General features: G+C 45.2%; 1 protein-coding gene across 5 annotated transcripts in view; it reads right to left on the reverse strand.

Moving 5' to 3' along the window:
• Positions 1-15,843, reverse strand: part of LOC147429685 (uncharacterized) — a 180,380-nt gene that overhangs the window by 143,604 nt on the left and 20,933 nt on the right. For all 5 annotated transcript variants that reach the window (XR_015185896.1, XM_086495936.1, XM_086495938.1 and 2 more), the window contains exons 2-3: positions 2,339-2,730; positions 1,958-2,257 (exon numbers count right to left, since the gene is read on the reverse strand). Coding sequence is in view for 4 of the 5 variants with exons in the window: in XM_086495936.1 (XP_086352062.1) it covers positions 1,958-2,257; positions 2,339-2,730 (692 nt within the window). In the remaining variant the exon portion in view is untranslated. The remainder of the gene's footprint in view (positions 1-1,957; positions 2,258-2,338; positions 2,731-15,843) is intronic.

Here is a 15,843-nt window from a genome sequence, read left to right on the forward strand (position 1 = left end):
CGACACCAAAGACTTTGTAAAACCCTCCTCCGAAGGCCCCACTCTCGAGAGTGGTCTAGGTCGACGAAGAGTTTTTCAAAGACTAGCCAAAGTTGTTGGCAGACTACAAGGAAGCCATGCAGCTCGGTACCAGTACCTCACTTTAGAAAGGAGGGGATGTCACGGGACACATCCAACCGTATGTGTCCGTGGACAAGCTACAGCACAACAAGGGTTCCGTCAGTCCAGTCAGTCTAGATTAGAAGTGTTCTGGCATTTTTGTGAGTCTGTTCGCAGACCGTGCATGCCCAGGCACTTAGTGTAGATGCATATCCTCTGGTTGAACACAGCATGATCATAAGCATTCCCATCAGAATCTTTCAGGGGAATTTTCCTGTGTATTTTTCCTATTTTTGACATTTTTCACTTATTATTTTAAGTGACTTTTGTTGGGAACTGAGTAGGGCAAATTGGGTAAGATAATATATAAGCAAACCAAGTCTAGCACTATTTGGCAGAAGAGGAAGGAGAACACAGGCCACAGGCAACAGGTTCCCCCCCCTCTCTCTCAAGCGGGACTCCCTCACCATTGGTGCCGTTTTCCGCTCAAGCAAGACCTCCCAAGCCTTGGCGTTTTCAGCAGTGCCATCGCCATAGCCTCCCCAGTGCTAGTGTTTTTTCCATCAAGACTTCATCGCCAGACAACCTTAGCCCTAGTGTTTCAAGAAACCCCAAATCGTCCCCCTTTGCCTAGCGTTTTCAGCATCGCCTAGCATCAGAAAATTTCAGCGGTTTGACAGCCTAAAAACCAGTGAGTTTCAGCCAGCAGAAATCAGCCCAAATCAGCGTTTTAATCCCAGCAGATTTCAGCCAGTAGCGTTTTTGGACAGCGGTGAAGTTGCATCAGATTTCAGCCAGTAGCGTTTTGGACAGCAGTGAATTTGCATCCATTTTCAGCCTTAGTGTCGATCTCGTCATCCCCGTCGTTGACCTCGACATAGCCTAGACTTGCATTAGTTTTCAGTCATCCCATTGTACGAGTTTGTGCAATCAATAGTAGACCACTCTCACCAACGAGAGTGGGGCCTTCGGAGGAGGGTTTTACAACGTCTCGGGTGTCGTATTCTCTTCTCTCTCTATCTCTCAGTCTCATACTCTTTCACACACAATGTCCATTCACTTTGTTTGTATCCATTGCACTCTCTCATTAAGAATGGAAGGCTCTCCCTTCCATAAGAATAAAAGGAACCTTGAGCACAATTCGGAGCACTCATCTTGAGCAAAGTTCGAACATTCACTCCGCTGCACCTTACACGTCCATACTCAGTATGTTTCCCATCCTCTGATATTCTGGATAGGCCCATCTCAGCAATATCCATCTCTCTCAGCATCTTCTCTGAATTATCATAAAATACCGTATGACGATGGGCAGTCCTAACATTGAAGTCCCCTAGGATGATAATGTCGCCATCTCTAGAGAATTCCCATGTGTCATCATCCAAAATAGAGAAGGGGGATTGTCCTCTAGGTGGTGCATATACTGACGTACTCGGGGAAAAGTAGCAAATGGCAATGTAAAGATATCTACTAGTCTCTAATCTCAATCTCACCCACATGTACCTAGCTTGTGTATCCCTACGCGCTATATGTATCAATTGTTGCAATTCCTCCCTGGATAACGCTGCCACTCCTCCTGAGCCCCGCCCTCTGTGCTCTGATCGTACACACACACACACACACACACACACAGAGAATGCTCACCATAGCCTACAAAAGGCTGTTTTGTTGTTATACTTGGTTTGTTCTATAAATTTCATGCTTACATACACAAATAGAGATGCTACTAACATGGTAAAGCACAAACAATTAATCTCCACCACTTTTGAGTTGCAATCTGCAAAACCAATTAACAAGCTATGGTCGAATAACTCGTTAGGTTTTCCCAAACTTACTAGAATCTCCACTAACCAGGCACTACCTTTATTAAGATCTCCACTTCTGGCTGCAGCGTGCTACCACCAGCAACTATGATAGCAGATAAATCGGGATACAAATCTGACTGATGCACCGCAATCAATCCAAGTAGTATGTCTGGACGAGCAGCATCAGTGATGACGACTATGCTCTCCTTTGCATCCTTCAAGATCTTGATATGTGCAAGGGCATCTGAGAGCTGTTGCACTACGGAAATGAAATTACTTGATTCCTTTGCTTTTGCAATAGCTCCATGAGTTCCATATAGGATATCAGCTCCTAGAGCGCTAACAATATCATCAACCTGAAAATAAAAGAATGAAAAGGTGTGAGAATTCCTTGACTGGATGCAACAATGTTAATATTGTCTGAGCTTCTGTATTGCCTTGACGCGCTTCAGTATTGAATCCTCTGGAATTCCTCCAAAATATGGGATCTTGAGCTCCTCAAAATGTTCACTTAACAAGGTCTCACCCCTCTTGCTATCTGGAAGGCGATGAATCACTGACCCCAGAACTTCAACAAAGTTCCGTTTCATGACAGAGGCTGTTAGTTGAGTACTCAAAGCAATGTCTTGCTCCCATTCCAGCTTATCCCATCTTACTATCCTCCTCTCCCCAACATTGGCTGCCTTTCTTGCATCAGTTACCATAAGAACTGGCAAACCTAATGTTGCCGCAATCTTTGCATTTAACACTGTCGCGTCATCTCCGGCTCTCTTCAAGCTTGCACCTTCGACCACTATGAAGTCATGCTTGGCCTTATAAGCTTCATAAGCTGCATAGAAAAAAGTAAGGTCAAATATAGATTTGCGCAAAGTTTATCTAAAATATACTAAGAAAACTTAGAAATTTCAGCCTCCAAGCAAAAAATAATTTTCGATGTCTGTCTGTAATGGAATTGGCCTATTTAACTTGAGAGTAGCAGAAATTAATGAAAGTACTTTTGAGAAATGATTTTGTGAGCATAGCGGGTGAACATAGTTGAAGATAGCAACATAATCATAGCAATTAGTTAACTTGGCATGAACAATACTTTTGCAAGAGAGAGAATTTAGAGAACATGACAACAGTTGAGGACTGGATTTATGTGGAGCCAGTCCCCCCTCCAATAGGCATTTGTATTATGATTTCTCCCATTAAGAGAGACTTGTTACAATACAATCTTTGTGTTCCTTGTGACCTAGGTGATGCAATGAAGATGGAAAGCTTCATCCATCACAAACATAACATACTTGAAGAAAGCTTTAACTATCTGAAGCGTCAGTCCCAAGACCTCAAACACCTTCGAAGGTGGAGAGAGCTAGCAGGGAATGAGGGTAGGGAAGAGGAAGAAGAAACATTTCGTAGGAGAAAGAATTAGTTCCTCACTTATCATAACTCTTGTTGCTAGCATACATAATAGCATAGTAATGAAGAAGAAGGAGATGGCAAGCTTAAGCATTGAAGCATGGCTCTTGGTTGGATTTGCACTCCATATCCAAGAGTGTTGGTGTAGGCTCTCAACCTCTACTTGCTTGGAGAAGGAGAGGGAGATCTTGCACTTTGCATAGCACACACTGAGAGTGTTTGTTAGTGTGTGTGGGTGAGTATACCCCCTAAGCAACCCCCTAGCTTGCTTGGGTCGACCCCCCCTTGTAGCTCATGCTTGAAGCTCATTGGACCCCTCTAGGCCTAGCCAATCACAAGCAGGAGGCATTACAAGCAGCAAGGGTAGCCTTGAGACAAGTGTCCCCCTTTCCCCTTTGAGAGAGAGGGCTAGATAAATGCTAAATCAATTAATTAAATCTCCTAAATTATTATTGAACCCCTTGGGTGGCCAACCAATAGGCTTCAGGCACACCATGAGGGCAACATGAGGAGGAACTTGACAAGTGTCCCTTTTGCTTTCTTTGTACCATGCATGCCTTGTGTGAGTGTGTGGGTGTTCTCTCTCATCCCCCCTCATGTAGGGCTCGCCCCCTCCTTATAGGGATTGAATCTTTGACTTTTTGACACCTCAAGCCTCTCATGCATAGGCCCAGTTCCCACCACAAGCTTGGCTCATAAGCACTTTAAGCTTGGGCTCGGTTCTCACCTCAAGTGCAACCCTAGCATCTCAAGCATGTCAAGCACCTCAAGCTTCTCAATAATTAAGCACCTCAAGCATCTCAAGCACCTCAATCATCAAGCACCTCAAGCACCTTAGTCATCAAGCATGACAAGCAAGACAAGCACCTCGAGCTGGGTCAGGTTCCCGCGCCTCAAGCTCAGCCCTAGCTTACCTAAGGTCAAAGTCCTTTTACACACATTATTGGAGGTCTTCAATGAAGCTAACCCTAAGGTCTTATGCTCCATTTGTTAGCCTTGCTCTTTGATAGACCATCTCTCATTTGGGCCCCTTTACCATTGGCCCCGTGTTCAGATAGATCTATAAGCACATGTCTATATCTTAACACTTGTTCCCGTTTATTCTCCCACATTAAGTGATCAATTTAATATGAGAAAATCATTTGGGTTGGTTAGATATTAGATATTAGATTTTATGACACTGTCTAAAATTGCTAAGACACTACGCTGCACTGGGTTATTCTACAACTTAAATAAATTGAATCAATGCCTGCATAATAGTACTGTAAACATACAATCTCGCCGAAGAGAAAAACTTTATCCAGAACCGCTGCATTTGATAACGTTGCAATAGCTGTGGCTGGTCACTAATATACTATTGACACGTGAGAACCTAGTCAAAATCACAAGTTCCAAAGAAAACATAAACTATAGCTTCAGAGACATGGTTTGAGCTAGGCCAAAAACCCTTGGAGTAGAGGGTTTGATGACGGCATTCTTTATTGCCTTTGAGTAGTTTTAAAGACACTGTGGTTACATACTTTATGAAGGATAGGGGTAGATTATGCCTCTAGAGACAAGTTAGTTTGGACAGCAGAGGCCTAGCATTCTTTTGTCAAAGGCGCATGAAAGTTTTATATACCCCAGATTCACCTTTGAAGGAAAGTGCAAGGTAAAGACCCGTGGTAGTCGCCCACAAGACAATATAACCATCAGCTCCATCATGCATAGTATTGACTAAATACCACGACATCCCCACTAACATCGTCAGTGCCCAATAGTGGGCATAGAACTAGATATTAACATATGCTCCCTAACACCACACACACCATACGCACACACACACATAAGCATACATTCTTTTGTCAAAGGCGCATGAAAAATTGGCAAAGACTGACACCATGGCATGTGGCACACATCTATTTATGACTACACTACTATTTATGGTAAGTATACGTTCTATGAAAAAATCAAATCAACACCATGAACACTCTCTAGCTAATATATTCCTTGACTTTAAGAAAGCCTATAATAAGAATTGATTGGTCTCTCACGAGGAATACTCTACCAAACTATGCTTGCTAAAGCACGTAATGATTTTCTCATCATTGTTGATGTGTATACAGATGTTACATGATTGCTTTTATAAAACTAGGAGACTTTGGAGGTGGTTCGAGTTGCCTTGAATACATAAATTCTGTAAATGACAAGGTGGGATCTGATGTAGCCTTATCATACCAAAACCAGGTTCTAGAGACTTGATCATCAAGCCAAGAATTAAGGATGGTTCAAATTAAGGATGGTTCAGTGACTTGGGATCCAAACACACAAACACAGCCAATATAAGGAGGATGATAGCTAGAACAAAGCTCCTACTAAGGGCATATCTCATTGTATTCCAAAGATTGGTGGCATAGTAACAAATCTTCATTTCAAGGCCTATCAGATTGAAAACTCCATTTCCATAGGCACCCAATCTTGTTTCCTTTGTGCCGTTTCTTCATAAAGTTTCAATGGTTGCATACAAAATTTAACTATAAGAATCCGTTCCTAATCCGTCACTTGCAAATAGCATGCCGTTTTCTTCACAGAAACATGGTATGGTGTCATGTGCACATCTAACCCTAAGTGCATGTGGACAAGCTGTGACTCCCACCTCTAGGGTTTAAGACAGCTTCGTGAGCCTGTTCGTAGGACATGCATGTCCAAGCACTTTAGGTAGTTGCATACGCTCTAACCACAAAGGAGCATCTGCCAGTGTCTGCTCGGTGTAGGCACTAGGGAGTGTGCACATTATAGGACACCAACGTTTAGAATTGCAACTCTTATTACTTACTTATGATTTGTTAACAAGTGGCCAGCATTTAAAATTCGTGGGGAATCCCTTTTGGCACTACTCAACCCAGTATTCCAGGACCTATAAAGAGAGCGTGGGGCTCTCTTCTTCATTTATCTCTGAGTACCCTCATGGGCATACAGTGCCCTCAAATCAGCAACAAGCCTAGCGTTTTTCTGTCAAGTACCAAGCAGTAGCACCTCAGCCCATCAGGGTTTTCAGCCTACAGTCGCCAGATCCATCAACAGCTCTCCTAGCGTTTTGGGAGCAGATCAGTTGCTTGCAGTTTCAAGCCCTTGGATCCTCTAGCGTCAGCAGTTTTTTTCCCTACTCATCATCAGCACCAGCATTTTCAGTTTTCAGCCCATCGTCATCGACATTAGCAAATCAGCCACGCAGTTGCAGACCAGCCAAATTTCCCTAGTGTTTTCAGATTTCAGCCCTTAGCCTCTCATAATTAAGTATCCAATGCAAGATTCCATCAGCATCTCAACATCTAGATCCATTATATCAGCATTTGTGCAAAATTCAAATCTAAAGCAAATACCTCTCTAGCAATAGACTGGGGGGCCCCTTAGAAGGGGGTTTGGGACCCAATCTAGTGTTAGTTCTCTCTCTCTCTATATATATATTTATTTATTTATTTATTTATTTATTACTTTTTTTATTTTTATTTTGGTATGTATGTTGATGAGGTGTCTGATTACATTGACAAAGAGGGTGATAGAGGTGCCCAGCTGGCAGGGACGTGGATCCCATTGTTGTTATATGCTGATGATATTGTGTTGATCTCTGACTCACCAGAGGGTATGCAGCGACAGTTGGATGCATTACACAGTTTTGCAGAGGATAGTGGATTGTTTGTAAACCTTGGTAAAACCAAAATTATGGTGTTTAACACCACGCCACAGTGGATCAAGAGACCAGCACCAACTTTCACATATGGTCAGGAGATTGTAGAGTATACAAATGCATACACTTACCTTGGGGTTGTCCGAGGTTTTCTTTGGGGAGAGCAAAAGAGAGTAGGCTGACTAGAGCTTTTGCGGCCTTGGGAGGCTTGGAGAGGATGTGTTCGCAGGTTCAATTCCAGGAACCTCGGACAAAGTTATGGCTCTTAGAAACTTTAGTAGCCTCAGCTATGTTGTATGGGTGCAGATATGGGGACCTTCTATAGGCCAGGATGGTTGGAGACGTATGGAGAGGCACTTGGTATCTATGATCTCTCGACTGATTAGAGGCAAGGCCTCCGTACCCCACGCTATCATTTGAGCAGAGCTAGCTGCCCCTCCTATGGAGATTGAGGCGCTTACCAGATCAGTCTCGTTTGTGCACATCTTGTGGGATACTACTAGAGACAGATATGCTAGACTGGCCCTTGAGTCTTCCAAACAGTTAGCTCTTCACGGGAACACTTCATGCTAGTATGCACAGATGACATCATGGTTTCAGACGCATGGCTTCACCATGGACAGGCTGCCCCCTTTCCAGTACTCTCTTTAGGCACCCTCAATATCTCTCTTACACGGGTGGAGATTACTAGACCCATTCGTGAGGACCTAACCCAGCTGGATACCAAGAGGACATGGATAGAGACGCCACAGGATTGGGCACGAAGATGGCTTTCTATAGAGAGAATCTTCTCCACCTCACAGGAGATGGGTTTGTGATTCAACCCTGCTACATGGACACACATATGTCTCAATCGTTTGTGGTGTGCCATTGGTCATATATGCACATCCTCACATCAGCTGGAGATTGAAACTGGTAGATTCAGAGGGATACTAGCAGACAACAGGATATGCCACTTATGCCAGCTAGAGACAGAGACAAAGCTCCATTACATATGTCATTGCATAGTGTACTATGAGATACGGGGCCGTTTCCGCTGCTTATTCAGAGAGGGTTTCGGTCCTTTCTCTAGGGTCATGAGTTATGAGGATCAGAGATGTCTTGGGCTATATCTACTTGAGTTACATAGATATAGAGACACTTTACTGGGGAGAGATAGAAATGAAATGAAATGAAATGAAATGTTATATTAACATCTTCAAAAAGGCCAGAATGACCTATGAGACCAAACTGATACAAAAGTGGTGAATCTGTTACAAAGTCTGGGTACCATAGTACTAAAGTACTAAGTGTGAAAAGTGTGCAAGTGTGAAAATAAATGTGAAAAACTAAATACAAAGTATCAAATAAACTTCTTAGGAGCATTCTGGGTATCTGGCTAGAATGCTTCTAATCCTTTGTTGTAGTCTCCTCCGGTGAAGTGTGCTTCTGCATCTCGGTCGTGGTCATCTCGATTTCCTAAGCTCAATCGCCCTGTCAATGAGGGTGCCAGTCCCAGAGACGGATTACAGATTTCTTTTCACTAGATATGGGACAGCCAGAGGAGCAGCCATCACTGCAGAGCTCAGCCCACACTCATTCGACCACTACCAGCACTCTCATCGACAGAGCACTAGAGCTACGATGATCGAGAAGGCCACGATTGAAGAGAGGGGCTACACAACATCGACGGAGACTACAGCAGAGGATTCGAGCCATACTCTGTCGACGTCGAGAGCGCAGATGAGGATGGATTCTACTGGTAGAATCTTTGTTCTAGTTCTTTTGTACCCAGACATGGTATTAGATTCACCATTTTGTAACAGATTGGTCTCATAGGTCATTTTGTCCTTTCGAAGACGTTAATATAACATTTCATTTCTTTTCATCTCTCTCTCTCTCTCTCTCTCTCTCTCTCTCTCTCTCTCTCTCTCTCTCTGCCCGCCACCCTGCCTGCTCACACCTGTGCCCTGCCCTGTCCTGTAATCCACCCTCAGCCTGCATCTCCACTGCTGCTGCGAGCTCCCGCCAGTGCCCACTCCCGCCACCTCCCCCCCGTTCACCTTCACACTGTCCTGCTACATCAGGCTGTGCACCCGCTGCCCGCACTATTATCTCCCTTCTCGCTGCTCTACTCATTTGCTCAGCCCGTTGGCAGCATACCTTTGCACACGCAGTCCACGCATAGCTATCCAATCAACGCCATTGTAGTCGTAACCTTATCCAGCTATCCCCCTCTTCACACACGAACAAGATACTGATTCAGGTTCCAGACTCCAGGAAGCTGCTCTATTGCTGGGAATCCCACTGAGTTACCAGCACCAACACTCGGATCGCATTCGGTTCTGTATGGCTTATTGAGGATTTTGGGACAACCGGGACACAATTGCCGGAAGCCAACACGGAAAAACTGGACATGGCGCCTCTCGATAAGAGAGAAGTGGAGGAGATGATTGCAAGGGCGGTCACACAAGCCAAGGAGGAGGCCGACAAGGCATTGAATGCCGAGGTACGCAAGATGGTGGAGAAAATAAAGCAAATGGAGGAAGAGCAGAAGCAAATAGAGGAGCAAATCACGGGACTCAAAGAGGAGGTCAACGTCTTGAAGGGAGAAATGGCAGCATCAAAAGAACTCAAGGAAGAAGGGGAGATACATGAGGGCGATAAGGAAGCCATCAAGGAGGAAATAACCAAGGAGCTCACCAAAGCCATGGAGGCCAAGATGGAGGCCACCAAGGAAGGATGGGTGGATGTCGTGCGTAAAAAAATCACAAAGGAAGTAAAGGCAGAGAAGCGGCATGAAGAGACACTATGGATGCATGCCACCCTCGAGGAGAAGGAGATGAGAGAAGCCCGTATGCTCAATGTAAGGGTAAGTGGTATCAAAGAGGAGCATGGATCATCACCGGAAAGTGACGGGAGAACATTGTGTGCCAAACTTGGGTACACCAACACCCCTTTCACCAAAGCATGGAGGGTAGGGAAAGACTCTCAAAAGAGGGTGCTCATGCTACAATTCAAAGACTTCATGGACAAAATCACCTTCCTAAAGAAGAGGATTGCATTGAGAGGATCTCACCAAGACACAAGTGGAGCACCGAAAGCTTTGTATGCCCAAAATCATGCAAGCAAGGAAAGAGGGCAAGAAGGCTTTCTATAGAGATGGACGAATCTTCATAGATGGAAAACCCATCACATAGGGATTCGCGGCCTATGAGACTACGGAGTCTACTACGGAGGCGACACGACATGAGATCACACTCGGAGTATGGAATTGTGACGGATGCCTATGGACTCAGCCAGGCAGACTCGAGGAGGTGATGGAGGGGAGAGACATTGTGATGGTGACAGAGACACATGAGAGCCAGGAGAGAGGTCTACCACATGTCCGGGGCTACCACTGGGAGTCCACATACAGGCGATCCACAGGGAGGCAGGGAACATCACGAGGATCAAGGGGGATTTCTCTTTTAGTGAGGAGAGAGCTACAGGACAGGGTCACAGTAGTGAGCAGAGATGTACAGGCCCGCTTCATGTGGGTGAGGATACAGCTAGCCCCAGACAGAGCCATACATGTTGCACTGTGCTACTTCCCCCCGCGCGGGTCGCATTTCGCAGACCATACAGAGATACGACAAGCATCTATGACAGAGGAGGAGCCACTAGAGGAGGATGCCGATGAGAGTATGGTAGAGGAGGAGGAGGAGGGACCACAGTCACATTCACCCTTCTCGGTTCTCTCGGAGGACCTCCTACACTACGCGGCATTGGGAGAGATCCTACTTGTAGGTGATTTCAATGCCCGTAAACAGAGCCGACAGTGCGAGATGTATGACTTTGATGATTCCACCCTACTCCATACCATAGCAGCGGAGGATGTGGGACTAGAGAGGACATCAGAGGACAGAGAGTGACTCTACCAAATACGGATCACACTTACTGGCACTAGGATCAGCGCACCACCTCTTGATCTACAATGGGATGTCCCGTTGGCCGATGTCAGGTGGATACACTTGCTTCCAGAAGGGAGGCAAGAGAGGACAGGGAGGCAGGAAAGGCCAGAGCACAGTGGACTACATCTTAGGCTCCACAGGGGCCATGGATATTGTACGCTCCTTTACCATACCACCACGACCCATTGGCGCAGATCATACATATCTCAGCCTCTCTCTCAGGACCAGTTTACCGACACCACCCCCCCAGTCCCCCAGGCAGCATACCACTATACACTTCAGTGAGGAGCTTTCTGAGATTTACAGATACCATGTGTACGCAGGGATCAGCCAGCTAGACCCTAACGCCCCACTCTCCGCACTCACCTCCATACTCCACTCAGCAACGCTCGAGAGCTTTCCCTCGACCAGGCACTCCAACGACACATCACGATCTGGGACGATGCCCTAGAATAGATGGTATGATGATGAGTGCAGAAAACTATATCAGAGGCTTAGGGCACAGCATATTACTGGGCAGATATCTGAGAGACAGATGCACCGACAGACAGGTACTCTTACTAGACGTAAGAGGAGAGCCTTTGAGGAGACACAGTGGTGGGATATGTACCATACACTTCAGAGTCGAAAGGCAGCGATCTCTTAGAGAGATATGAGACAGCAGACCCTCTAACAAACTTGGACACTCCAAGTCAAGAATCAACCGCGACAGCACCAAATAACCACTTCAAAACAATTCACAGATCACAATAGATTTGCACTGGCCCGGCGGAGTTCCGTGCCTAGAGATATTGGCCCCAAAGACTGGCGCCCCTTTCGGTATTTCTTTTTGTATTAATCAATCATCAAAGTACAAGAGAGCGGTTAGGGTTTCACTCTCAGACTCTGCGTCCAGATGCTCTGAGAAGTGAGGCCCTCACCACTAATTTAAAGGTTACAAGGGATGCCCAAAAGCAGAGCCCCAAAAGCTTTTAAAATCAAAAGCATCAGTTCTCTCTCTCTCTTAGAGAGTCTTTTCTCTTTTTTTTTATAAAAAAAAAAAGCAAAAGCAAAATTCGCGTCGCTCATCGTTTTCCAAAAAAAAAAATTTATTATTTTTTTTTTTTAATAATCCGCCTCCGCGATTTCCGGAATTTAGGGTTTTTGGCAAAAATTAGGGTTTGCAGGAATTTTAGGGTTTCTGGCAGAAATTAGGGTTTCTGCTGTCCGCCACGTCATCACTTTGTGACATACCCCCCTCTTGAAAGCATTGTAATCGACCGCGATTACGCCTGCAAAACCGACAAAAGCCATAAACCGTCTTAGCAGACACTGACCGTTAGTACCTACGTACTAGGAACACACATCTAGCACATGTACAAAATCGACAGTCACATCACACGACATCACAGGACATCACCAGACATCACAGGACATCACATGACATTCAACATTCATTCGGATCTTAGACCATGATTTATCGGCAATGTAGCTAGCAATCACATCTAGGTCCAATCGGGACCTCATCGATGTCCGATTGACTAACCCCTATTGCAACCATGTCTATTCGAGATCAATCAGACCAAAATGCTGCAGTCATTTCGGCTATCAGTTCCTGTACTCACAAGAAGTCAAGAACAAATCAGTATCATAATCAGGAATTCCATTTCATAAAGTCATCCAGCAGAATACTGTCAGCTCTCAGTATCCCTGAAGCTCAAAGAGACATCAGTGACTTTACTATCAAAATCGAGGCATCTGTTGACAAAGGAGTGGAGCGACTCCCCTCTTGTGCATCCCACTGCACCAAATCTTCGGCCAAGCTGAGTTTCTGGGTTCCGTTTGGAGTAGACTATGCTAAACCAAAACATCGAGGTAAAGTTTCACAATCCGAGGAGTATCTGCTAGGTCCTCCTCCTCCATCCACTTCGCATCAAATGCAGGAAAATTCTTGAACTTAACCAAGAACCGCCTTCGGACTTTACCTTTCTTCGTATCATTATGTGCCAAAATCTGTTCAGGAACAAGGATCTCCTCGTTTTCTTCCACTTCGGGTTGCTCATCAGGCTCCCCATCATCAGGCACATCACCCTTAACAGGGTTCAAGAGACTCACATGCAATGCATTATGAATCCTCCAAGTATCTGGCAGGTCCAATCGGAAGGAGACATCATTTATCTTGTCAGTAATCTGGAAAGGTCCGTAGTATCACATACTAAGCTTTGGAAAAAGCCTCTCCTTTCCCTTTTTTTTTTTCTTAGGCGTGCCTTCTCAAAAGTAAGAGCACCCAATCATCCTCCTTCAGTTTCCAGTCGCGACGATGGCGATCCGCTGCCTTTTTCTGTCGTTCTTGAGACTTCTGTAAAGTCTCGTGAACCTTGGCAAAAGCCGTATCCAAATCTCGCGAATATTCATCCGCTTCAAATTTCTAATCTTTCGTGCTCAGGAAGGTTGGAACCTTCGCAGCAGTTTCAACAATCTCTCATGGCGTCTTCCCCGTCGAAGAGTGTATCGTGTTATTGTAGGCAAATTCCACCAAAGGTAAGTTCTTTTCCCATTGAGTCTTCGGATGCGAGATACAAGACTTCAATAAATCTAAAATCACTGAATTGGCAATCTCAAATTGCCCGTCAGTCTGCAAGTGGAACGATGACGAGAACTGCAACCGCGTCCCAATGTTCTCCCAAATTGCCTTCCAAAACAAACTCATAAATCTGGGGTCTCTGTCGGAGACAATCGTCTCAGGCGTGCCATGTAATCGGAAAATCATCGTGATCATTCTGTATTCTCGGGAGATTAAAAAAAATGAAATCCATTTCAATATTTCCCCAGGGGCGGGTGGGTATGGGTAAAGGCTGTAACAATCCCTGTGCCTTATGCCTGTCAAACTTGACCTTCTGGCATACCAAGCAACTGCGCACAAACTCTTCCACATCCTTCTTCAGTCTCCGCCAAAAGAAATCTCTCTCTACCCCTTTCATGGTGGTAGCAATGCCGCGGTGACCCGTAAAAGGTGGACAATGGCAATCAGTCATAACCTTTTCCCTCAACGGCTGTGTAACGCACAACATAGTCTTTTCCATCAAGTAGCCTTCCCGAAGGGAGTATCCAGCTACTGTCTCCCCATCCCGTATCCGTGTGAAAATATCTGCAAAACCTGTATCTGTGGCATACTAATCGACCATATCCTCGAAGCTCCTATGATGTATCGCGGAAATAGCCAGAACCAACGGTTTCCGAGACAAAGCATCTGCCACCACATTCTTCTGTCCCTGCACATGGACAATCTGGAAGTGAAACTGTGACAAGATGTTCGCCCACCGCATCTGCTTTTCCGAAAGCTGCTTCTGTGACAAGAAGTAGCGCAAACTCTGATGGTCTGTAAAGACAATAAAATCCGCTCCGAGTAGGTAATGCCGCCACTGAGTAAGAGCATGGATAACCGCCAAAAGCTCTTTCTCATAAATCTGTGCTGTCATCTCCGGCCTAGAGAACAAACGGCTCTCGTAAGCCATGACATGGCCTTCTTGCATCAAGACCGCACCCAGACTACGACCACAAGCATCACAATATACTTCGAATGACTTCTGCAAGTCCGGCAAAGTCAAAATAGGTCCCGTAGTCAATTTCTCTTTCAATGTCTGAAAGGCAGTCATCTCTGTGGGTCCCCACGAAAAAGGTACTCCTTTCTGTGTCAAGATATGCAAAGGGGAAGCAACCTCTGCAAACTTTCGTATGAACCGCCTGTAGTATGAACATAGTCCCAAGAAGCTTCTAACTTCATGGACATTCCTCAAATCGGGCCAATCACGGATAGTCTCTATCTTGGCCGGGTCCATTTGCACTCCTGTTGTGCTGCTTACACAATGTGTCCCAAAAAGTGTATCCATGGTAGGAAAAAATTCACTTTTCTTTGCATTAATCACTAGCGTGTGATCTCGTAATGCCTAAAAGACTTGAAGCAGATGATCTCTGTGTTCTGCCTCATTCTTCGAGAAAACAATGATGTCGTCAAAGAAAGTGCCAACAAATAGCCTGTACTCTCGAAAAATCCTGTCCATCATCCGGTTAAATGTCGCAGGAGCATTGGTTAAGCCAAAAGGCATCACCAAAAACTCAAATAACCCAAAAGTCGTCCGAAAAGCTGTCTTGTAGACATCTCCTGGCGCTATCCTGATCTGATGATATCCACTCTTCAAGTCAATCCTGCTAAAGCACGAGGATCCCTGTAACCTGTCGAGTATATCATCGATCCTAGGAATCGGAAATCTGTTCTTGATGGTGATTTCGTTGAGAGTGCTATAATCGATGCACATTCTCCAAGATCTGTCTTTCTTCAAAATCAACAACACTGGAGAGCAATACGGTGAAGTACTAAGCTGGACAAGACCCTTTTCCAAGAGGTCTTTCACTGAGTTCATAATCTTTTCATTCTGTACTCGGCTCACACAATAAGGTGGCCGATTCGGTGGTGTGCTTCCAAATATCAGATCAATGGTATGATCTTCAGGCCCTCTCAAAAGCAATCGGCATGAGCGTGGAGAAAAAAATCTTGGCGTTCTTTTCTTCAGGTCAAAACATATTCAACTTTTATCCATGGTTCAGTTCTCCCAAAAGAATGAGTAAGAAAACTGAAGTTCATCAAGTACAATCTCTAAGCCCTTCATTTATCAAAGTCGCTTTCTCGGCCCGGTAGTCAACCACGGCGTAGTTCTTGTGGTACCAAGGGATCCCGAGTAGAACGTCACTCACGTGCCCTGAACACCCCTGTCATTGCAAACGAAGTTTGCCAATGCTCAGTGTAATGGCAACATCCCATCCGGGTGCCAGTCGAACTACCTCCGCCAGTGGCGTCAGTCTGTCGGGCGCAGTTCCAAATCGAGCCGCCAATTCCAAGTGAAAAGAAGTTGGCCTTGGCTCCTTCAAAAGAGCTTCTACATCCTTCACTTTGCCCCAAAAAAAA

The sequence above is a fragment of the Adiantum capillus-veneris genome, chromosome 22 (assembly GCF_014529385.1).
Source record: "Adiantum capillus-veneris isolate H3 chromosome 22, ASM1452938v2, whole genome shotgun sequence".
In the NCBI taxonomy this organism is placed as follows: Eukaryota; Viridiplantae; Streptophyta; class Polypodiopsida; order Polypodiales; family Pteridaceae; genus Adiantum; species Adiantum capillus-veneris.